Source organism: Bos mutus, chromosome 13, assembly GCF_027580195.1.
Source record: "Bos mutus isolate GX-2022 chromosome 13, NWIPB_WYAK_1.1, whole genome shotgun sequence".
NCBI lineage: Eukaryota > Metazoa > Chordata > Mammalia > Artiodactyla > Bovidae > Bos > Bos mutus.
The window spans coordinates 17,581,992-17,606,494 of NC_091629.1; the positions used below are offsets into that span (position 1 = coordinate 17,581,992).

General features: G+C 51.2%; 1 protein-coding gene across 5 annotated transcripts in view; it reads left to right on the top strand.

Moving 5' to 3' along the window:
- Positions 1–24,503, top strand: part of ATP9A (ATPase phospholipid transporting 9A (putative)) — a 125,053-nt gene that overhangs the window by 43,687 nt on the left and 56,863 nt on the right. For all 5 annotated transcript variants that reach the window (XM_070381026.1, XM_070381025.1, XM_070381024.1 and 2 more), the window contains exons 5-13: positions 5,970–6,028; positions 7,306–7,357; positions 9,535–9,629; positions 10,901–10,981; positions 11,944–12,019; positions 17,253–17,329; positions 21,674–21,834; positions 22,070–22,212; positions 23,180–23,292. In XM_070381026.1, the coding sequence (XP_070237127.1) occupies positions 5,970–6,028; positions 7,306–7,357; positions 9,535–9,629; positions 10,901–10,981; positions 11,944–12,019; positions 17,253–17,329; positions 21,674–21,834; positions 22,070–22,212; positions 23,180–23,292 (857 nt within the window). The remainder of the gene's footprint in view (positions 1–5,969; positions 6,029–7,305; positions 7,358–9,534; positions 9,630–10,900; positions 10,982–11,943; positions 12,020–17,252; positions 17,330–21,673; positions 21,835–22,069; positions 22,213–23,179; positions 23,293–24,503) is intronic.

Consider the following 24,503-nt stretch of genomic DNA (forward strand, 5'->3'; position numbering starts at 1 on the left):
CTCTTTTTAAAGTTCCCGCTAACGTAAACAAAAGCCCCGGGAGGCGGCCCGTGGGGTTTATAACAATGCTCTTCCACGGTTTGCCTGTTTTCACACAACAGTCTTTTCTTCGGCTTTGGGCAACGCGAGACAACCCGACTGGAAGACGAAAATGTCAACTTCAAACCTGTGAACTCTGCCGGGTCTGCAGAGGCGTTTTCGTGTCAAGCCCAGGAAACGTACACATGCTATAGAATTTACAACTCATCACTGTCACAGTCAGATTAGAGTGCGAGTTAGAGAGTTGTACATTAACCAGGGTTAGTGCATGGAGCTTGCTGCAGAGACCTACAAAGGCAGTTAATGTCCTGCGTTCACAATGAAAAATAGAAGCGTAGCTGGAGGTGTTCGGGGGTCAGAAAATTGACCCCCACGCACTAGAGCCCTGGAATTTACTGTGTTTTTGCGGGCGGTTCTGCAGTTTGACTGAATTGTCATTTGCTTGTTTCGACTCATGGAAAACATCTGGTTTCTCTCTGCAGTGTAGACAAACTGCCCTTATTCTGAAGCTCTCATCCATGAAAAGCATGGTTTGGGCTCAATAGGTTTGCTTATGAAAGGCTTGGGGGTCCATCGCTGCAGAAATAAACAGATCTAGTAATTGGAAGTTCGTTCCCCATTATAAACTCCGACTCAAGAGACGGCTTGGGTGAAGTGGCCGAAGCTGAACGGGGTGCATTTATTTTATAGAAGGCATTTCATGATTTAGGATGTGGCCGGCAGGCAATCTGCCACTTAACCTTTGAAAAATCTCTTACCCAACTTCTGTAGAGTTTCTGCAAAGATGGTGAAAATCCCAGAGCCAAGAGGTTGGAGGTTGAGTGTGACAGGGTCTGAAAGAGAAGGGAGGTCTGGGGGGCAAGGTGGGGAGTTCTGTGTCTTCAGTCCCTAGACCAGATCTTCTCCTCCGTTTGTAAAGGTGTGAGTGCACATTTTCACTCCTGTGCAGGACCAGCTGTGTAATTTGTGGTGCAGAATGAGAATCCAGGGTCCCTTGTTTAAAAGTTATTAAGAATTATGGTATGAAAAGAGTAGACCATTCGCCCAAGGGTAAGGGGATCAATGTGAATACACAGGTCACATGAATACACAGGGCTGGGCTCTGTCTCTAGAAGCTTTAGGAGTCTCTGGAGTAGATGGAAAAAAAAAAAAAAGGAACAGAAAATCGGACCCCCTGGGAAGTAGGTCTGCTGACTCCCAGTGGAGTGTTAAGAGAGAATTTTCTTGCAGTCCAATAAGGGACTGTAGGGAGAGTGCCTCTCTCTCTCTCTCAGAACAATTTATTTATTTTTGGCTGTGCTGGGTCTTTGTTGCTGCACTAGGGCGTGCTCTAGTTGCGGTGCGCGGGGGCTCCTCCTCACTGCGGTGCGCAGGTCGCATTGCAGTGGCTTCTCGTTGCAGAGCACCAGCCCTAGGACGTGTGGGCTTCTGTAGTTGCAGCCCATGGGCTCAGGAGTTGTGGCTCCCGGCTCTAGAGCACAGGCTTAGTCGTCGTCGTGCATGGGCTTAGTTGCTCCAGGCCTTGGGGGATCTTCCCGGACCAGGGATCGAACCCACGTCCCCTGCGTTGGCAGGCGGACTCTTCACCACCGAGCCACCGGGGAAGCCTCAGGCTCCCGTCTCTCTTGAGGTCCAGGTCATCATCACTGTCACTGTGCTATTTCTCAGGCCTTGTTTTCCTCTGTCAGGAAGATGGGGAGCTCTGCGAGAGCGTGACGGTTTCTGCTCTTACTTTTTTGCAGGAACGCTGGTGGAGCACTCAGAACAGTGGCTCAGGCATGGTTAGACATCATGCGCTTTGGACCCCTTCCACAGTTCTGAGATTCTTCTCTTTTGGGGAGTTAATCCCAGCCACTGCGTGCCTGGGTCTTCACCAGTGACTCTGGTCCTGTTTCTGTCCTGCCGCAGCGGTGGTTTCTTTACCACTCAAGGCCTTCTTAGAGATGGCGTGTCATTCAGATGTTGGATGTGGGCAGCAAAACCCCAGTGATGGAACCGAAGCATGGATCTCTGCTTCCCCTTCTCTTTTCTTCCGGCCGCTTTCCCTCCTTTCGTTCTTCTGGTTTTGCCTTCTCTCGTCAGAACGAGCAGGTACATGTGTGTTCTGCACACAGATGTGAGCCAGACATTCTTGTTTTTTTAATTTGGAGGATATTGGCTCCCCAGTGTTGTGTTGGTTTCTGAGGTACAGCGGCGTGAACCAGCTGTGAGTGTACACATGTCCCCTCCCTCTCGGACCCCCTCCTCCCCTTGCCCACCGTCCCACCGCTCTAGGCCATCACAGAGCACCCAGCCCAGCTCCCTGTGCTGTGCGGCAGCTCCCGCTAGCTGCCCTTTTAATGCTCGTGAACCGCGCAGTTTTCATCACCCCAGAATGGCAGCGTGACCCGAGATGTGCAGACTTACAGTCCGGCCTGTGTGTTGGCTCAGTGGAGCGGGTGAGACTGAGGGTCCCCCTGTGTGGAACCTGAAAGCTGAGGCTCCTCCCCCCGAATACTAACATGCTAATGAGGGGCTGTGACTGAGACTCCCCAGGGACCTCGGGGCGGAGGTGCCCCTACCCCCCGCCCTCCTCCCGACCTGGAGCCCGGTACAGTAGGAGGGTTTGTCGGAGGGATCGGCCTGCTGGGGTTGGTCAGAAACTGCTCTGCAAGCGCAGTGGATTAAAGGGGTTTTTGTTGAGGCAGAGCAGATGGACAGAGAGGCAGAGTTCAAATTAACTGACCGTAAATCAGAACCCTGCCATGGAAGGGGAAAGTCTGGGCCTGGTCACTTAGAGGTTGGAGCTAATTTAATTTATTATATATTTTTTCTTATTGGAAGAGCCCCTCATGTTAACTCTTAAAAAAAGAAAAATCATCGTGAAGCATTTAGAAAGTACATATGCCAAAGAAAAGGATAAATCTCTTCTGTCCCTAGATTAACCTTTTTAGGATAATCCCCCTGATTTTGTCCTCTGTCTTGCTCACATACCCAGGCACATCCAGATGCAGTTATTGTTTAATAAGAATTATAACAGTGTTCTTCTTAGGGTTGGCCGTTCGGAGAAAACGTGTGAGTAGGTCTTGAAGATCAGAACACAGGCTCAGGGATGGTTTGGGTCAGGCCACCAGCATAAATTCCAGTGAGAACACCAAGGACAGTGTGTAAATTTATGTTTGGGAAAGTTGGGGTGGACTCAGGCGAAGGAAAAGCTTACGGGCACCGGGGGGTGGGGGCAGGGGGACGCGCTGAATTTACCATCTTCCCTCCAGGAAGATCCTTGATAAGCTGCTCAGAAACAGCAGTGTGTCTGCTGTGCGGTTTTTCCCTGTTGCCCCCCTGGTGGGGCCAGAAGCATTGTTCAGGCAGGAAGAGAATTCTCTGCTTCGCACCCCCTGTTCATTCATGCATTTCTAATGAGCTGACTCTTAGGATTAGCACAGGTTCTCTCTGCAAAGACCGCAGCCTCACCGTCACCGATGCTTTAGGCCAGTAGGTTCCAAGGGTGCCCCCGCTCAGGCTGTCGGCTTGAGTTCTGGTTTATGGAAGCGAGGCTCTGTGGGAGTCTCCCTTTCCAGGGGAGGGAGGGTCCAGCTGGGACCAGCTAACCATCTTGAGAGCCCTCTGCATCGTGTCTAGACGTCATTCGTGTTTGAGAGCTCCCCTTTTAGCACCAGGTCTCCTCACTGTTACCATGACAAAGTTTAATTAAGGACAAACATTAGTTAAAGATCAAACCCTGTGGAACTCAGAAAGAATTGTTTCAGTTGAAGTCTTCGGAATGCTTTGAAGCATCTCAGCAGTGATGAATTACTGGAAAGACCTGTGGCATTAAATGATGTGAAAAGTGTCAGATAAAATAATCTGAGCTGCGTGCACAAGTTCCTGGTGGGTGAATGTTGGGTGTATGTCAGATGAAGGAGCCCACAGTGGGGGACAGCAGATTCAGGACCCCTGGACTTACTAAATGGGGCTAACAGGAGGTGCCAGGAGCATGAAGATTTTGGTGGTGGTGCTCCCTCGTGTGGGGATCCCGTCCATCACGAGGGTAAAGACCCGCATCCTCCGCAGGCTTGTTCACAGCGTGCTGGGCCACCTGGCCGCCCACAGACCTTCATCTCTGTGCTCCACGCGATGCTTCTGGTCTTGCTGAAGGAGTTCCAGCTTGCGGCCACATGCATACATGTGCTGCTCTCTTTGTCGTCTCATGCCTTTTTCCCGATGCTGGTAGCCAGAATCATCTGGTCAGGTCTGACCTCATCTCTTCTGTAAAGTGCTTGCTGACACCTCCCCAAGCCCCACTCCATTCACTTATTATGTGTCTCTTGCCGCCTCTGCTCCACGGGTGCAGGTCCACGGAGCCCACCCTTGGATCCCCTGGCCTCCAGCAGGTGTTCCACTGAAGGGGCTTGAACGTGGGGGGAGTCGTCACGTGCCTTCGGGTGCCAGCCACCATTCTCCGTCCTCCTTCAGAGGGGGCGGTGTCCGTCCTTCCGGCTTCCTTTCTGCACCCACCTGTCTCCTGTCCTTCCACACACTGTTTTGTACTCACAGCATCTGTCCTGCTGTCTCTCTCACAGCTCATGGGTTTGCAGACTGCAGCTGGCAGACCAAATTCAGCGCACCACCTTGGCCCGGGAGCCAGGAGTGGTCTTGACGTTGTGCAGCATAAACGCACAAAAGACTGTTGGCCTTTGGGGGGAACAGCTGTTGGGAGACTTGAGTTGTTTATTGGCTGCAGAACCTAAACCGTGTTCTGTCCCGCACTCCCCAGGACGCCTCTGTTGACTCCTGCACGGGACTGTGGGCTCTTTTAGGATGAGGGACTGTCTTCTTTGAATTCCTAGACCATGGCACTTTAGTAAATGTTTTTTGAGTTGAATTGAATTTCTTGTTTTTTCTTCCTTCCTCTGAAGTCAGGTGGGGTGCGCCTCTTGGTGCTGACCTGTGAGACTGGGAGCAGATGGGGCCTCTCTGAGCCCACTTCCCTTGTCTGAAAGCTAGAGATTCTATCTTTTCTGATGGCCATTGAGAGGAGGAAGTTAAGCCATTAGGATGTCAATGTGTATACAGCGCTTAGCATGGAATCCATGTTTAATGTTATTATTTATCCAGATAAGCATGCAGCCAGAGTTGTGTGGTCTGATTATAATCATGTAAGCCATTTGCTGTTGTTGAGTCGCTAAGTCATGTCTGACTCTCTGTGACACTGGACTGTAGCCCGCCAGGTTCCTCAGTCTGTGAGATTTCCCAGGCAAGAACACTGGAGCGGGCGGCCTTCTCCTCCCCCACATACAAAGCATGCCGTTGTGTTCATCCCTCAGCTGTGTCCGACTCTTTGGGACCGTGGACTGTAGCCCACCAGGCTCCTCTGTCCATGGGATTCTCCAGCCAAGAATACTGGAGGGGGTCATTTCCTTCTCTAAGGGATCTTCCTGACCCAGGGATGGAAGCAGGGTCTCCTGCATCGCAGGCGGATTCTTTAGTGTCTGAGCCACCAGGGAAGCCCGTATGAACCATACTGCATAGCAGTTGCAAATTTTAAAAAGTCATTTTGGGTTAGCTGCTTTCTTTTTGGTGGTGCTGAGAATTCAGTGTTGGTCTTTTGACCGTGGATCTGCCTTTGGATTTTCTTCCCCATTTCTGTGTGTGGATGTGGCTAAATGAATCTTTTATAGTGCTGATTGAGAAGAGCCTCTAAAGTGCCATGAGGACAGAAGATCTGACTTGAGGCCTGTGAGCCCTTCCAGGGCTCTCAGAAGTGGGGATCAGGTTTTGAATTGGTCTCTGCAGCAGATGAACCTTTTTTCAGAGAGGCAGGAGATGCTGTAGCTGCTGGGTTTGGGGGGCACATCCTTCAGGGTGTGCAGGCTGGCGGACGCTCTGTAGAGACACAAGGACTTGAAATGAATTCAGACGTGATATATCATGGGCATGTTTCCTTGCAGGGACGGTAAAGGTGAAGAGCTCCAGCATCCAGGTGGGAGACCTTATCATCGTCGAGAAGGTGAGAGCGGAGTCTCGCGGCTTGTGACTGCTGCTGCCTGGGTGCGCGTACGCGGGGCGTGGTCACGCTCACTTCACGAATCCTGCCCTGCGATTCCTGGATCTGTGGCCATAAGCTTTCTGGGCTCTACCCAGCACCTTTGCCTGGGAGAAACATGAAGCACACACACAAAATACTGTTTCAAGGTTTCTGTGCTGCTTGGCCCGAAATCCCGCTTGCAAACACGAAGAGTATAAGCTCTGCTTTCCTGTTTGATGTATTCTTTGTTTGGGAGTCTTTTTGTTTTTAACTCATCATAAAGTTTTTTCCTAGAGGCCCGCTGCCCGTATCAGCACATAAAAATATTTGGCATTTGCCTGTTGAACAATTTCAGGTTGTGTATTTTTGACTTGAATGTTGTGCTTTTCTGTCATTTTATGGGGAATAGGGGTTAAGTGAAACAGAAGTGTAAGAAGGCCACAAACGCACTTTTAAAAAGAGCACTGTTGTTATGTTACTCCAGCCAAGGCTCGTATCTCCCGGTACTGTGTACGCTGGGAGGTGCTGGATGCGGGGTGGCCCCGGAGAGTCTTGGAATCATACTTGATTAGGAAAGGACTGCATCTCAGCTTCTTTCTGTAGGAAGTGAACTCTGCTCTTTTAAAAGGATTAAATCTAAGAACTCACAGTTGATTTGAGGTAAAGCAAAGCTCTCCTGAGTGGCAGCTGCGAAGGCCCTCGCAGACCTCTTTCTCTGTGGCACACTTTCCTGTTCACAATTACACGTGGGCTGCTGCTGGCGACCCTCTATTTTTTTTGAGCGTGGCTTTTTTTCGCTTCTTCCTACTTGACTTCCTTATGTAAATCCCACCCAAAGCCAAACATCAAGCCGAAAAACTGGTCGAAGCAGAAAGATGAGGCTAGCCTACGTCTGTCTGTAGTTTCGGCAGACAGCCTGGACGAGGGCCAGCTTGGGGAGCAGGCTTTGGGCCTCCCCGGCCCGGGTCTGCAGGCTGCAGTTGCAGGAGGTAATGGTTGGGTTCGCCAGAAAATGGGAAGCTCTCTTTTCGAGATAAGATTTCAATAGGGGATTAGCAGTGTAACAGCAGCAGCCCAAGATTTTTCAGATTCAAAAACAGGGTAAATCCCCAGCTCTGTCTCCGACAAAGGCAGACACTTAAAAGAGGCTGTGGGTTTTGGTTGCCCCCTCCACTCCCCACCGAGTGGGCAGGGGGTAGGGGGGTGCGAATCCCCACACAGGGGCACTCACGGTAACAGTCTTTCTGTTCATAACACAGAACCAGCGGGTCCCTGCCGACATGATCTTCCTGAGGACATCAGAAAAAAACGGTAAGCATCTGGGATCAATTTTGGAAACAGCCATTAACCTTTCAGTGGTGATTTGGCAAAATAATCATTTGAAAATGTAACAGAAGCGGATGATCATTTTGGAGCCATGGAGGCAGACCAAAAATGTTTCTTTTCATAGAGCAGTCTTTAAAAAGCAGGGAGGGTGGGGCGGGGGGCTTGGTGCGTGCCGGTCAGCAGCTTCTGATCACGACAGCAACAGTGGGACCTCTGCTGAGTTGCTGCTGGGGGGTCACATGCGGTGGCTGGGCATCCCCCGCCCCGCGCTGGGCTGCGTTCAGCTCAACCTCTGGAGTTGGTGGGATGAGGAAGTGTTGTCTAACACACAAAAGCCAACAGCAACAGACTCTTCTGAGAAGATACTGGGAGGTGTGTCGCGAGGTGGGGCAGAGAGAAGCCGGGCCGGGGAGAGCGGGGTGGCCTTCCCCAAACCTCGGCTCAGGAGCGGTGGGGCCACGGTCGCCCCGCCCGTCCGTTTATTCTTTGTTTACAGCCTGTTTGCCTTAGTGACCCTCTCCAGTCTCCTTCAAGACCCGACGTGTCACAGTTACCACTGTCTTCCCGTGTCCTGGGGGTTTGGTTCCAGGACCTGCCCCCCTCCCCCCGCCAACCGTGGGTACCAAATCCACGGATCCTCACATCCCTCACGTGAAATGATGCTGGTCACTCAGCCGTCCGCATCCACAGCAGGGTTGGAGGCCCGGCTGTATTCCCCGGGGTGGCTGCCCCCTCTGCTGCCTGCCTGCCTGCCTCATCATTTGACTCAAATCTCCTTTTTATTTTTGTTATTTAAGCTGTTCTCAGGAAACAAGGCCATTTTTCTCTTGCCTAGCAGGCAGAAGCAGAGATCTTTGAACCTCAGAAAAATCCACGTTTGTATTCTTTGGAGCTTGCTGCAACCTCATTCTGTGACGAATTTAATAAAAGTGAGGATGAGGTTCATATTTAATTTGTTGTTGTTGAGTCGCTCAGCTGCGTCTGACGCTGTGACTCCATGGACGGCGGCACGCCAGGCTTCCCTGCCCACTGTCTCCTGGGCTTTGCTCAGACTCCTGTGCATCCAGCCATCTCATGTTGGTTCTCGCCCCCTTCTCCTCCTGCCCTGGGTCTTTTCCAGCCTCAGGGTATTTTCCAACGAGTTGGCTCTTTGCCTCAGGTGGCCAAAGTATACTAATGAATGATACGTTAAATCATCCAGGGTGCGTGGAATGCGCTCCCGTTAAAACAGTCCTTTAAACAGTACAGCTTTGTCCTCGGGTTGGGCCTTGTTTCCTTGTCAGTGAAAATGGATTAGGGTCTCAGAAGTCTTCTCTTTTTTCCAAAAACAAAACAAAAAAAGATGGACTGGAAGGGGTCTTCCTGAAAGTTCTCAGAAGTCTTACCTTCAGTGTCGGGATATTCGGTGGCTCCTCTGGTGAAACGTAGAGCTGCCTGCTCAGACGTGCACACGTCAGGCTGAACCACGGAGCTGCCTGCTCAGACGTGCACACGTCAGGCTGAACCACAGAGCTGCCTGCTCAGACGTGCACACGTCAGGCTGAACCTGGCACCCGTCACATGTGCGGGGGAGTCACGGCCGAGGGCTCCGTGGTCCTTCCCAGGTCGGAGCAGTTTGCGTGAAGCAGCTCTCTAGTCCTCAAGCTGGGAGTCGGCGCTCTGACACCCTCGTCTGTGCACGCGAGGAGACTGAGGCTCACAGGGAGCAGCTTCCTCAAGTTCCGCAGCCTGTGAGCCGTGGAGCCTTGAACCCAGGAGGTTCGGTTCCTGAGAAGGTGCTTGCAACGCCTGCACCTCGTAGAGGCGAGTGCTGGTGAGCCTGTGCCAGCCGCTGTCTGGGGGTACCATCACTCCCATGGAATCCTCTGCCGCCAGCTTGTGAGGTCTGCATTTCTCCCCAGTTTACAGACACGACAGGCTGAGGCTTAGCACGGCCAGGAGCCCAGCCCCGGCTCCTACTGTGAGTGGAGGAGCGGGGATTTAAACCCAGAGCTGATGGCGAAAGCGGGAAGTTGGGTATTACTTCTTGCCTCTTGGCCGTTGGTTGGCTCTCCTGACACGGACCAGAGCAGGAGCTGTCAGCGCCCCCGTGGTCGGGGTCAGGGTGGGCATGTGGTCCTGACCCGCAGGTGTACAGAGGGCGCCCCCTCTTCCCTCCACAGGGTCCTGCTTCCTGCGGACGGATCAGCTGGACGGGGAGACAGACTGGAAGCTTCGGCTGCCCGTGGCCTGCACGCAGAGGCTGCCCACCGCCGCCGTGAGTAGCTTTCCCTGCAGAAGCCCTCCGACAGCCGTGTCTGGGTGGGACTCTGATGCCCACCTCGGGGGCCACACGGGGGGCCGCCCGCTGTGAGGCGGGGCTGCAGGGGCCCCAGATCCTCCTGGTGCCTCAGGCGCTCGCTGGTTGCGGGCCACGTGGCCTTGTGAACCCCGATCTGGCCGATGGGGTTGATGGTCTCTGGCGGGCAGCTCCAGCCCTTAAGAAACCTTGACAGAGCACCTGGGATGAAATTAAAAGGCGACACAGGTGCCCGCTCCTCCGTGCATGCTCTCCGAGGGCGTCGCGGCCGCCGGGACTCGGTCCTGCGGCTCTTGTCTCTCTGCGGAGGCCCTACCCTGCCCTAGAAGCCCTCAGACAGGCCAGCGAAAGGACTGTTTGTGATGGATTTCCCTCTCGCTCTGTCCCCGTGCCCGCCGGCTCCAGCTCTGCCTTCCGACCCCGGCCCTCGCCCTTCTCCTCCAGGAGCAAGCAGACCCGCTCCTGCCTTGTGTGCACAAGTCCCTGGGGTTTCGTTTGCTTTTGAAACCTCGTTGATTTATTTGCTTCTGTCTGGGCCGCGTCTTGGTTGCTGTGCAGGCTTCCTGCAGTTGTGGCGAGTGGGGGCTGGTCGTGGGGCACGGCTTCTCATCGGGGTGTCTTCTGTTCTTGGGGCGCCCAGGCTCTAGAGGACAGGCCTGGTAGTTGTGGTGGGTCCACTTAGTTGCCCCAAGTGAGGCGTGTGGGGTGTCCCGGCCCAGGGGTTGAGCCCGTGTCCCCTGCATTGGCAGGTGGCTTCCTAGCCACTGGACCGCCAGGAAACTTAGTCCTCTTTCCTATTGTTTTGATAGTAGCCACCCTGATGGGTGTGAGGTGTTCTTGCACACTTGTTCACCTCTCTGCCCTTTCCGAGGCTTTGCACAGAGTCAGCGCCCTGTGGCCCTTTGTTGAATGAGCGAGGGTTTCGGTGGGTTTGAATGACTCTTGTAAACGAGAGTGTCGCAGAGCGGGAGGGATGTGCACCATCAGTTAGTTCTGGAAAAGCCGGGTAAACACAGACTCTCCCCTTTAGGGCTTCAGGGTGTTTGGGGATCTTGCAGGTAGAGATTCCCGGACTAACTTGCGGGAAGGTTTCCTTCTTCTCCACCTGCCCCGTGGTTGTGAGGCCTGTTTGGAAAGTACAGTTGCTTTTGAAAAACAGTGGATGCCTTCCGAAATCCCTTTTAATCGTGCACTGACTTTGTTTCCAAAACGTCACCCCCGTGGGACAGGACCTTCTTCAGATCCGCTCGTATGTGTATGCAGAGGAGCCGAACATCGACATTCACAACTTCGTGGGCACCTTCACCCGAGTGAGTGAGCCTCGAGGGGCACAGGGTCCTGCCTGGGGGCATGACCGGGGTGAGGGCCCGCTGCCCACTGCCAGCAGGGCTTTGTTGGGGCGTAGCTTTGTGTCATGTGGGGGTGATATCCCCATCAGAACACTCCACCTTGAAAACTGACATGATTCTCAGTAAAGGCGACACAGCTGGGAGTTTTTCCAGCCTCCCAACAGCTGTCGTCGCCTGACTACTTAGAGCCAAGTGTTCTTGTAATTAATGTTATTCTTTATGTCTTTTTCACATGAAGCCATTTGCTGTTGTTCAGTCGCTAAGTCATCTCTGACTCTTTGTTACCCCATGGGTTGCAGCACACCAGGCCTCCCTGTCCATCACCAACTCACCACCATCATTTACTCAAACTCATGTCCATTGAGTTGGTGATACCATCCAACCATCTCATCTCTGTCGTCCCCTCCTTCTCTGGCCTTCAGTCTTTCCCAGCATCAGGGTCTTTTCCAATGAGTATCCTCCAAGTCCTGTCCACCATGGTTACAACTTTTAAACCATATCCCAACCTTTCGGAATAGAAATTAAATTTGGATTTGAATTATTTCAGGCATCTGAGATGATAGGTTTATGGAACCTGTATTGAATTGTTCCTGCTCTTGTTCTAGAAGCCCTCAGATAGGCCAGCAAAGGGCTGTTTCTGATGGATTTCCCTGTACGTTATCAATCCCACCTTGTGAAATGTTCCTCCAGTGCTGGAAGCTTGCGTTTCTTAAATCATGAACTCCTGTTTTCAAGTATTTCCATGGGACTGAAACGCCAAGAATAAGGGTTTATGAGTTTGGTCCTTCTCTCCTGGCTGGGCTGTTGGCTTCCAAATGCGGGGGTCATCCTCTCTTCCTTTCTTGCAAAGAGCAGGCTGGAGACAGCAGCAGGCTCTGTGCAGACTTGGGTGGGCCAGCTTATGTCCATCTGCTCTTTTGCAGGAGGACAGCGACCCCCCGATCAGCGAGAGCCTGAGCATAGAGAACGCGCTGTGGGCCGGCACAGTCACCGCGTCAGGTACGTGCCGTTATGGAGGAATGTGTTAGCAATTTGAAGAGGAAAGCAGATCCTCCGGTATAATGAGAATAATCATCTGTCAGTTGGGAAAATGAGCTGTCGGTCAAATGGCGTTTTCCACTGGCTGCTGCACCCCCGGGGAATGAAACGGCCATCTAATTGCCCCCGGTGCTTGGAGGCGTCTAGAGGGGAGGCTGCCCTGGCCTGTGGACTCGGCCACAGCGTCCGCCCTGGGAATAGCCCCTAATTGCCACGTGAGATTGACGTCCTAATCTGTACCAGAAAGTGGGTCAGCCTGGATGTCCGGGCTCTTGTGTCCATGAGGGCTTCCCAGCTGGTCCTGATGGTGCCCTGGTGTCGGAGACTCCCAGGTGACGTAGAAATTGTCTGGTCCTCTGGACTCCAGAACACAGTTTGTGGGATGACGTGTTGAGGCGCAGGAAGGAAAGGTTGGGACCCTGGGGTGCAGCTGAGCAGAAGGGCTCCAGGGGCTGTGCACTCCTGGGGCAGCTGGAGTGATGGAGGTGGGGCCGCCAGTCTGTTGGCACCTGCTGTGGGTCACGTGGTTCACTCACCCCCCAGCAGTACCCCGCACGCAGGTGCTGGCATCGTCCCCATGCTGCAGATAGGGAACTGAGGGCCGGTGAGGTTAAGCAACTTGCCCAAGGTCACACAGCATGTAAAAGGCAAAGCTGGGACTCGAGCCCAGGCGTTTTGCCCAGAAGCAGAACTCTGTTCCCCTGTTATCACTATATTATATATGTCATTGGCTTGGCCAAAAAGTTTGTTTGGGTTTTTCCATAACATCTTATGAAGAACTCAAACAAACTTTTTGGCCAACCCAATATGTAATTATTAACATGTAATTCCACTTCTGGCAACTTCCTGTCTTTACTATGGGAGAAGTCTGTGCCGCGCCCCACCTCCCCTCCCAGCCCGCTTCCCTCTGCTCACTGCTGCCCTGCAGCTCTTCAGTACAGAAGGCGCTCAGTCAGGATGCTCTCTGAAAGGAGAGGGACCCGCACAGCCTCTGCACAGGCTGCTTCCCACACACTCTGCACGTGGGCAGAGACGAGCTCAGCTTCTCAGCCTCAGTCTCAGAGATTAGAATAGGAAGGCGTATCTGCCGGGCACTGTGTGTACAGAGTGTTGTATCCTCCATTCCCTTGTTTTGATCTCACAACGCTAAATGAGGACACTTAACGGAATAAGGAGTTGAGTCTCAGAGAGGTCGAGCGACTTGCCTAAGGCCACACAGCCTTGGGGAGATCGTCTCCTTGGAGGAGGAGACGGGAAGGCACACTGAGACCTGGAAGATGGAAAAAAGGTTTCACATAGCTCCTCAGAAAGGCACCGTGAAGTTAAAACACGCATTCTTTCCCCACTTGTGTGAATTCTTTGTGTTTGGTGAGGTGGGACGAGAGAGAGCCGTGACCCCCAATCCAGAACTGTTACTCGCCATGCCCCGCAGTGGGCGTCTGCTTTGCAGTGGGTTTGAGGAGCTGGGCGGCTACCATTTCTTTAGCCGGCCTCCACTTCTCCCCGCGTAGATGTCTGACCACACTCTGGTTCTAATATAAACACAAAGTTAAATGCAAGCCATTTTCTCCTTCCGTTTTCAACTCCAGAAGCAACCCTCGAGAGTAATCTTAAGTATTTGAGATTTCACTTCTGTGTTCCCTTCAGAATCTAGTTCCTGTGTCTTGATCAGTCCACTGTTATCAGTTGGAAATTTAAAGAATAAAAAAGCTTCCCAGGCAATGCTAAGGGTCCAGCTGCACTGGCTGGCATCAGTCTGTAGGAGGATGCAGTTGCCATGGTAACCGGGCTGCTAGGCTGCGGTGTCACTGGGGTGATGATAGACGGGAGAGGCTGGTGGGGGCTCGGCAGAAGCGGAACCTGGGCGTCGCAGATCCCAGTGCTTCTCAGGCTCTCCATGGAAAGGGACGTTTCTTGAGCCCCTGCCCCCATCCCCAGTGTGCAGCACGTCAATCGGTGCCCCTGCTGGGGCTGAACTGTGACCAGCGTGCGGGTCACACCGTGCGGGTCTGATAATGCCTACTGGTCTGTACCCTGTTCCTCGGGGCTTGTCCTGGAATCGCAGACTCGTGTCAGAGCAGCGTCTGGTTGCTGTAAACCTGTCGAATCCTCCCTCTCTGGGGCTCACCCTCTCTCTCTTCTCGGACGGGGTCAGAGGTCGCCGGCAGCAGCACTGTGGTGGAGGGTCTGAGGGGCTGGGGGAAATACCTGACCCCAGCAGCCCGGCTGGCTGGAGACCCTGGCAGGCAGGATGGAGTGGACACCACAGCGGGCAGGCGGCCGAGGGAGGGCTGTGTGAGGGGCCGCCGGGGATGTAGCCTCAGAAGTGGGGTCGGGGTCTGGGGGAGTGGAGGGGCGCAGGTCAGGGGTCTTCAGGGCTGAGTGGGGACCGTGATGAGTGGAAAGTGGGAGCCAAGCGGGTTGGCTGAGCTCAGCACCTGCCGGAGATGCGGTGAGGACTGAAGACCCAGTGGCCTCAGATCTGCCAGTTTTCCAGAAGAAACCATAAATCTTTATTTGTATATATATTTTAACATGCAAGCTTCTGTATTTAAAAGTTGGCAACTACTTCAAAACCTTAGGGACTTCCCTGGTGGTCCAGCGGTTAAGAATCCGCCTGCCAGTGCAGGGGACGTGGGTTCAATTCCTGGTTTGAGAAGGTTCCATGTCCTGTGGGACAACTAGGCCCATGCACCGCAACTCGTGAGCAGCCCCCGCACCCCCACTCCACTCACTGCAGCTTGAGAAAGCCCACCTGCGGCAGTGAAGACCCAGCACAGCCAGAAGCTGAAGAGACAGAGCTTTTGAGCACTGGGCAGACCAGCGCGGCTCTGTGGACTGCTGGCGTGCTCTTGCGGGGTGACTGAGGCTGGGGTCTGCATCTCCTGGAGACCGTTTCGGTCCTGGGCACAGAGGGGTGTAGGGGAGAGGGCGTCTCCAGCAGCCTTTGAAGGCACCAGGATTGGCCAGTACTAGATGGGGATGCTGCCCTCGGGGGCCCCTGTTATTAGGACTCTCTAGAACCCTGGACGCTGGGGATTGGGACCCACCCATGTCCGCTCTGGGGTGAGAGCCGTGGGTGCACGGCCACCCCTGCACACCCTGAGCTCAGCTCCCCCTGTCCGACCGTCTGCGGGGGGTTGGCTTGCACTCGCTGGGGCTTGCCATCTTCCTGGGAGCAGGCAGGCACTCTCCAGCTCTCCGTCTGCTGAGCGCCTCCCTGGAAGGGAACCACATTGTGCAGGAGACTGTATCGACTAGGGGCCCTTGGTGTCTCCCCTGGGGTCTCTGTCTGAAAGACATGGCCCCAGCACTCCATCTGGGGTTTGCTCCTTTAGCGACTCTGTTTGAATCTCTTGGCGGTTTGGGTGCGTCCCTCTGCTGGTGCTGTGCCAAGAGCTGAGGGGCCAGAGGAGAGAAACTTAGGGATTTCCTTTATCCCGCGGAGCCCAGGCTGTTTGTATTCCCGGGATCTTCCCTGAGTGCTTGGCGGGGCTGCCCCTCTCGTGTTTCGGGTTTCAGCTTAGATGTCCTCCACTCTGAGCCCGCGTCCCCGGTCACCGGCGCACGCCGGCCCCCTCACTCCGAGCCCGCGTCCCTGGTCACCGGCGCACGCCGGCCCCCTCCCAGCCCCTCCTGTCTGTTTCTCTCCTGGTTTCATCAGGGTGCCGCCAGCCCCGTGCTGACCGGGGTGCTGCTGCCCTTCTTGACTCTCCACCTGCCCTGCTGTGCGGAGCATTTCCCTGGCACATCCTGAAAAGGGGAGACAGAGGTGCAGTTTTGATGGCTGTTGCCCGTTTTCCCCCCAGATAGGCTGCTCCAGCGGATGCCCCAGCCAGCAGCGTGTGCCAGTCCATTTCCCCACCTCTGGGCTCACGCTATGTTCTCACGCGTCTGAATTGCTATTATGAGGATGGGAATAAGAATTTCCCATTTTTTTGGTTTTTGAGTAGGGTAAGCATCTTTTCTCATGTTAATTGGTTTTTTGGGTTTCTTTTAGATATTGTGTATAACAATTGATGTCTTTTTTAAAAACAAATGATGATGGAAGGGTGGAAGGAAGGGGTAGGGGAGTTCTCAGGAAAGAGCTGCCATCCAGACAGACGTCTGCCAAAGGTTCTGGTTGCACACCAACTCTGAGCGGAATCACAGTCCGTGGGAAGAACGTGCTCTGATAAGAGGGGCGTGTTCATAGGTTTCCAGGGTAGTTTGTGAATTTGCAGGCACCTCTGGAAGCCTGTGAGGCCAGTGGCATGAAGGACAGGCCCCACCTCCCCCCGACCTCTTCTGTTCTCCGAGGCAGCCAGGCCCACAGGCCAGCAATGCCCAGTGGTGTGCCTTTTTATTTGTTTGTTTGTTTTTGTTTTTTTAAATTTTTTATTTTTTTTGCGCCTTTTAAAAAAATTAATTTATATTTATTTTTGGCTGCACTGGACCTTCATTGCTGTAGTTGGGCTCTCTCTAGTTGCAGAGAGTGGGTTTCCTGTTGCCGCGGCTCCCCTTGTTGCTGTGTGTGGGCTCTGTGTACCTGGCTCAGCAGTTAAGGCACGCAGGCTCTAGGGTGTGGGCTTAGGAGGTGGGGCACGGGCTTAGCTGCCCTGCGCGTGGGCTCTGTATACCCAGCTCAGCAGTTTAGGCATGCAGGCTCTAGGGTGTGGGCTTAGCTGCCCCACGCGTGGGCTCTGTATACCCGGCTCAGCAGTTACGGCACGCAGGCTCTAGGGCGCGGGCTCAGGAGGTGAGGCACGGGCTTAGCTGCCCCGCGGCGTGTGGATCTCCCCAGGCCTGGGGTCGAGCTGCTGCCCCTGCGTTGCCGGGCGGGTCTCCTCCACTGGGCCCGCAGGGAAGCCCTTCCGGGGCACGTTCAGCAGTAGTGGGGATGCCCTGCGCCTTCACCGAGCTGGATGGCCTGCTGCCCTTCTGTGGCTGTTGAGCCTGAAATGAGGCTAATGAAAGTGGGGGCTGCATTTCACTGTCTTTTTCACTGAATTGAAGTGTGAATGGCCACACGTGGCTGGGAGCTTTCCTGCCGTCTGTGTGGACACAGACATCAGTTGGCCCTGGTGTAAACTCGGGGACTTTTCTCGCACTGCAGACGCTGGACTGAGAAGAGGTGTTCTCGGGCGCGTCAGACCCTCTGAAAGCCTGCCTGTCTGCACTTACATTTCTCTGGGTTGTGTTTCCTTCGTCTTAGGTACTGTCGTGGGTGTTGTTCTTTACACGGGGAGAGAACTCCGGAGTGTCATGAATACCTCGAATCCTCGCAGTAAGGTCTGTACATGGTTGTGGGATGTGTTTTCTTGCCAGAACTTTCTGACTGATGTGGTTCGATGATTGTTGTTGGTGGGGTGAGAAGCAAGACTCAAAAACAGGAACCCCTAAAAGTGTGACTTCATTCGTATAAACTTACTGTCTTTTTGTGTACATGTTTGTGCATAAGTGTGTGTGTGTGTGTGTATGCTGTGCTAAGTCACTTCAGTTGCGTCTGACTCTTTGCGACCCCACGGACTGTGGCCCACTAGGCCCCTCTGTCCATGGGATTCTCTAGGCAAGAATGCTGGAGTGGGTTGCCATGCCCTCCTCCAGGGGATCTTCCCGATTCAGAGATTGAACTCGTGTCTCTTAGTCTCCCGCACTGCCAGGCAGATTCTTTACCCCTGCCGTGACCTGGGAAGCCCATATATATATTTACCCACACAATACATAAACACATATTCAAATACGTGTTTGAAGATATTGTGGTTGGGTTCCAGACCATCACGTCAAGTGCGTGTCACTACAAAGCAAGTCACATGAGTATTTTGGTTTCCCAGTGCATATAAGTTATGTTTACACTATTCTGTAGTCTGTTAAAGTGTGCAGGAAAAGCATTGTCTCAAGAAATGTACACACTTTAATTTTAAAATATTTTATTGCTAGAAAATACTAACTCTTATCTGGCACACACACCTTCAGTTTGTAAAAAAAATGGTATCTGCAAAGCTCTCTGCAGTTAAACAAGGGCTGCCTGTGTATGAATACATAACATTTTAAAAGTTTTAAAATGAAGTATTGAGTCTTGAGGGGCTCCCCAGGTGGCGCAGTAGTAAAGAAATCTGCCTGCCAGTGCCGGAGACTCAGATTCAGTCCCTGGGTCAGGAAGATCCCCTGGAGAAGGGAATGGCAACCTACTCTAGTGTTCTTGCCTGGGAAATCCCATGGACAGAGGAGCCTGGAGGGCTGCAGTCCATGGGGTCACAAAGATTCAGACATGATTTAGCAGCTAAACAACCACAGCTGAGTCCTTACTGTCTGCCACGTGTAGTTGGGCACCCTGTACCCACATCACTTTTAATCCTTACACCGGCCTGTCAGCACACGTCTGCAGCCTCTTCTCAAGAGGAGAAATGGCCTGGAGAAGCACCGTGCTCTGGCAAAGCTGCATAGACCTGGATTCAAACCCACACCGAGCTGCTGGCTCTGGCACAGCCTGCAGAGTCAGCTCTGGAAGTTGACCTAATGGCCCTGTTCCTGCTTGAACACAACAGGACCCGCCCGCCCAGCCCCACCCCTCCTCCAGTTTCTTAGAGTCAGAATATTGCAGAATGATTTCCTTTGTCAGTACCGTGAAAAAATATCAGTCATTTCACCTCACCGTTACAATCCCCATGACCACCATCATTACAACTATCATTTCAGTTCAGTTGCTCAGTCGTGTCCGCCTCTTTGCGACCCCATGGACTGCAGCAAGCCAGGCTTCCCTGTCCATCACCAACTCCTGGAGTTTACTCAAACTCATTTCCATCGAGTTGGTGATGCCATCCAACCATCTCATCCACTGTCGTCCCCTTCTCCTCCCGCCTTCAATCTTTCCCAGCATCAGGGTCTTTTCAAATGAATCAGTTCTTCGCATCAGGTGATCAAAGTATTGAGCTTCAGCTTCAGAAACAGTTCTTCTAAAGACTGTTCAGTACTGATTTCCTTTAGGATGGACTGGTTTGATTTCCTTGCAGTCCAAGGGACTCTCAAGAGTCTTCTCCAACACCACAGTTCAAAAGCATTAATTCTTTGGTGTTCAGCTTTCTTTCTAATCCAACTCTCAGATCTATACATGACTATTAGAAAAACCATAGCTTTGACTAGGCAGACTTGTTGGCAAAGTAATGTCTCTGCTTTTATAATATGCTATCTAGGTTGGTCATAACTTTTCTTCTAAGGAGTAAGTGTCTTTTAATTTCATGGTTGCAGTCACCATTTACAGTGATTTTGGAGCCCCCCAAAATAAAGGCTCTCACTGTTTCCATTGTTTCCCCATCTATTTGCCATGAAGTGATGGGACCAGATGCCACGATCTTAGTTTTTTGAATGTTGAGTTTTTAGCTAGTGTTTTCACTCTCCTCTTTCACTTTAATCAAGAGGCTCTTTAGCTTCTCTTTGCTTCTGCTGTAAGGGTGATGTCATCTGCGTATCTGAGGTTATTGATATTTCTCCCAACAGTCTTGATTCCAGCTTGTGCTTCATCCGGTCCAGCATTTTTCATGCTGTACTCTGCATAGAAGTTAAATAAGCAGGGTGACAATATACAGCCTTGATGTACTCCTTTCCCAATTTGGGACCAGTCTGCTGTTGCATGACCAGTTCTAACTGTTGCTTCTTGACCTGCACACAGATTTCTCAGGAGGCAGGTGAGGTGGTCTGGTATTCCTGTCTCTTGAACAATTTTCCACAGTTTATTGTGATCCACACAGTCAAAGGCTTTGGCATGGTTAGTAAAGCAGAAGTAGCTGTCTTTCTGGAACTCTCTTTCTTTTTCTATGATCCAATAAATGTTGGCAATTTGATCTCTGGTTTCTCTGCCCTTTCTAAATCCAGCTTAAACATCTAGAAGTTCATGGTTCATGTACTGTTGAAGCCTGGATTGGGGAATTTTGAGCATTACTTTGCTGGTGTGTGAGATGAGTGCAATTGTGTGGTAGTTTGAACATTCTTTGGCATTGCCTTTCTTTGGGATTGGAATGAAAACTGACCTTTTCCAGTTCTGTGGCCACTGCTGAGTTTTCCATATTTGCTAGCATGTTGAGTGCAGCACTTTAACAGCATCATCTTTTAAGATTTGAAATAGCTCAACTGGAATTCCATCACCTCCACTAGCTTTGTTTGTAGTGATGCTTCCTAAGACCCATTTGACTTCACATTCCAGGATGTGTGGCTCTAGATGAGTGATCACACCATTGTGGTTATCTGGGTCATGAAGATATTTTTTGTATAGTTCTTCTGTGTATTCTTGCCACCTCTTCTTAATATCTTCTGCTTCTATTAGGTCCATACCATTTCTGTCCAATATTTATTGTGCCCATCTTTGCATGAAATGTTCTTTGGTATCTCTAATTTTCTTGAAGAGATCTCTAGTCTTTTCCATTCTGTTGTTTTCCTCTATTTCTTTGCATTGACAGCTGAGGAAGGCTTTCTTATCTCTTCTTGCTATTCTTTGGAACTCTGGGTGTATCTTTCCTTTTCTCCTTTGCCTTTCACTTCTCTTCTTTTCTCAGCTATTTGTAAGGCCTCCTCAGACAACCATTTTGCCTTTTTGCATTTCTTTTTCTTGGCAATGCTCTTGATCAGTGCCTCCTGTACAGTGTCACTAACCTCCTCTCATAGTTCTTCAGGCACTCTATCAGATCTAATCCCTTGAATCTCTTTGTCACTTCCACTATATAATGGTAAGAGATTTGATTTAGGTCATACCTGAATGGTCTAGTGGTTTTCCCTACTTTCTTCAATGGAAGTCAGAGTTTTGCAATAAGGAGTTCATGATCTGAGCCAGTCAGCTCCTGGTCTTATTTTTGATGACTGTATAGAGCTTCTCCATCTTTGGCTGCAAACAATATAAGCAATCTGATTTCGGTATTGACCATTTGGTGATGTCCATGGGTAGAGTCGTCTCTTGTGTTGTTGGAAAAGGGTGTTTGCTGTGACCAGTGCATTCTCTTGTTAAAACTCTGTTAGCCTTTGCTCTGCTTTATTTTGTATTCCAACTATATTACAACTATAAATGCCACTTACTTGAGGTTTTAGCCTTATCTAGGGCCATGTTTCTGCAAAGTGATGAGTTTCATGGGCTGGTTCCATTTTTTAAAATCATGTATTAAGATAAATATAGTCATTAAAATAGTAATGTTCAGGAATGCATCACCTAAAAATCAGATGCCACGGGTCATGTGTGCCCTGACTCTCCGTGCAATACAAAACCAGTGCGTGGTGTAGAGCTGGGTCACTTCACGGGTTGCTGGGAGCACGGTGGAGGCCATGCAGAGCCCAGCACCACTGAAGGCAGCAGTGACCCGCTTATATGTTTCCATGCTAAATCTTTAAATCATTAAGAAAAAATCAAAATGAGATTCATTGAGGTCCCTGGGATGTCGGTTACTCCGTGGAGCCCAGTATTCTCACCCAAAGTTGTGGGGATCCACAGAGCCTGCTGTCTCACCCGGGGTGCAGGTGTCCAGGGGGAGGCCCAGCCCTCCGGGCGGGCTGTGGGCCGCAGCAGCTCACGGCGAGTTTCCATCTGTGCCGCCCGGGCGGGCGGGCTGTGGGCCGCAGCGGCTCACGGCGAGTTTCCATCTGTGCCGCCCGCAGATTGGCCTGTTTGACCTGGAGGTGAACTGCCTGACGAAGATCCTCTTCGCAGCCCTGGTGGTGGTGGCCCTGGTCATGGTCGCCCTCCAGCACTTCGCCGGGCGCTGGTACCTGCAGATCATCCGCTTCCTTCTGTTGTTCTCCAACATCATTCCCATCAGGTGCGCTGAGAGCGAGCCGGTGCCGCAGCGTTTGCGCGTCTCTGTCTCTCTGAAGGTTGTGCTTTTGTGGTTTTGAGAAGGAGCTGGTCCCTTGTAAGGGGTGACCTGGAACAGGTGGGGTGTCATTTGTGCTGATGTTACGGCACCCGCGGTGTGTGTGTTGGAATCGGCGTTGAGATACAAGCAGCTTTTTGTGTGTGTCCTGTTAACCCGTGTGCTCTGGTTTTCTGCCCAGCCTGCGTGTGAACCTGGACATGGGCAAGATCGTGTACAGCTGGGTCATTCGCCGGGACTCGAAAATCCCCGGGACTGTGGTTCGCTCTAGCACGATTCCTGAGCAGCTGGGGAGGATTTCCTACCTACTCACAGACAAGACGGGTGAGTGTCCGGGGCCCTTGCAGGATTCAAAGTCAAAGAAGATGCTTGGACTATCTTTCTGGAGGTATTAGAGATGAGTGTTGCAGTTCTTTTATCCTCTTCATCTTTGGATGAAGATAGACTCCTTGGTGGACATGATGATGATAGCAGCAAAGCCCTACTGAGTGCTAATCGTGTGGAAAAGCACTGTTCTGGGTGTCTGTATCTGGTCACTTAATCCTCCCCTGATATTGTGAGCTTGGAGTTATTAAGTGACTTGGTTGCATGACTTGTCAGAAGCATGTCGTGGCCGAAGTAGACTTTGAACTCAGACAGACTGGCTTCAAGTCCTGACCCTGAAACCACATCTTAAAATGCCTCTTTACAGTCTAGCACCTGTCAAGTTACGAGGTGGTTGTAGTGGTTGAGAGCAAGTGGGGAGACCTGGGTTCAACCTTCATCTCTGCCATCTAGTGAACATGGGATAAAAGGGGATCTGTTGCAAAGATCTGGGAAGGCAGAGCAAAGCTAGATTTCAGGAAGAAGAACCAGGCAAGTTCTAGCTGTGTCAGTATCAGGATGGTCTCTTGACTTGACAGCAGTCATCTGTTGTCTGTGCGTCTGTCTGGTCAAGGTTTTGATTCCTTCAAGATTGAATCTGATTGGCCTCGTGTATGTCATGCCCCGCCCTCTTGGCCAATGGAATGAGTCAGGCACTCTGATTGGCATTCTCTCTAGACCATCCCACGAACCAAGGATGATCATTTCCCCTGGACCTCTAAGATTCTGTTTTTAGAAGAAATTCTTGGATTCCAGGCTGACAGAATATCACAGATGTCTACTCCAGCAGAAGCAGTGCTGAAACCAGCGTGTGACATAGAGTAAACTCTCAAAAAAAACAAAAACAAAAACAAACAACTCTCGTTGCTGTTAATAATAGTAAGAGCTTCAGGATGCAGGCACAGTTACTCCTTGCTTTGTGTTTCAGGAACTCTTACCCAGAATGAGATGGTTTTCAAACGGCTCCATCTTGGCACTGTAGCCTATGGCCTCGACTCAATGGATGAAGTTCAAAGCCACATTTTTAGTATTTACACCCAGGTAAAGCCTTCTGTTTTGATACCCAAAGTGATTTTTAAAAATATTTACTAGCATCTCTATTGGGAAGGATTCATAATGCCATATGATTCACCCATTAAATGTGTACAACTCAGTGGGTTGTTTTGAATACTCAGAGTTGTGTAACCCTCGCCACAATCTGTTTTTATCTTCATCACCCGAAAGAGAACTGCCATACCCACGAGCAGTCACTCCTCGCTTCCCCGCACCCACCTTTCCTTCCAAGCCCGTGGCAATCACTGGCTCTTCATATTTTGAATAAACCTGCAGTTGAGGTTTTTCCCGTCTTCCTCATCCCAAGGGTTGATCTACTGAACTACAACTAATGGATGGTAGGGGAAACATGGAAGAAAATTATTTGCCAATAACTAGTATCAGAAACGGAGAAGGCAGTGGCACCCACTCCAGTGTTCTTGCCTGGAGAATCCCAGGGACGGGGCAGCCTGGTGGGCTGCCGTCTCTGGGTTCGCTAGGAGTTAGACACGACTGAAGCGACTTAGCAGCAGCAGCAGAAAAAGCTCTGAGAGTGTGATGGTTCTCCTTCAAGCTTATAGACATGTTTACTTTTCCCCAGTTATGAGCAAGAGCAATCAGTAGTTACTGGACTGCCTGTGACATAATCACGGTGTAACTGATGAGCTTTAGTTCCTCATCTCTTTTCAACTCAGCAATCTCGTGGAAGAAATGATCAGAAATGACTATCAACTTATCTGCTTCTGGTTTTCTCCCCTGCTACAAGATTTTTCAAAACCAGTCTTTTTTTTTTTTTTTTTTTAGAGAAAGATATTACTTGTAAGTGTCCTAAGAGTCCTAAAATGTTAGACCGGTGGATTGCCACCTTGGCTGTTCATCAGAATTCCTAGTGATGTTTTAAAAAATAAATAGAATAAAAGCAAAACAAAAGACATTGGCTTGGGCCTGATCCCCTAGAGATTCTGGCTCATTCAGATGCGCTTCTGTGTGTTAAAGAAAGATGATAAACAAGCAGTTCCCTTGGTAATTCTGAAAACACACCCAGAGCTAACATAGATCGCATTAGACCAGCTACGGGTTATGACAGTGGTTTGAGGACAAGAGAATAAAGAGGCCATATTTTGCTTGAATTTGTCCAAGTAGATACTGATTCTGTAGTCAGAAGGCCAGTTAAAAATGTATTTTTGTGTAAGGATCGGAGAGGGACTCTCTACGTGCTT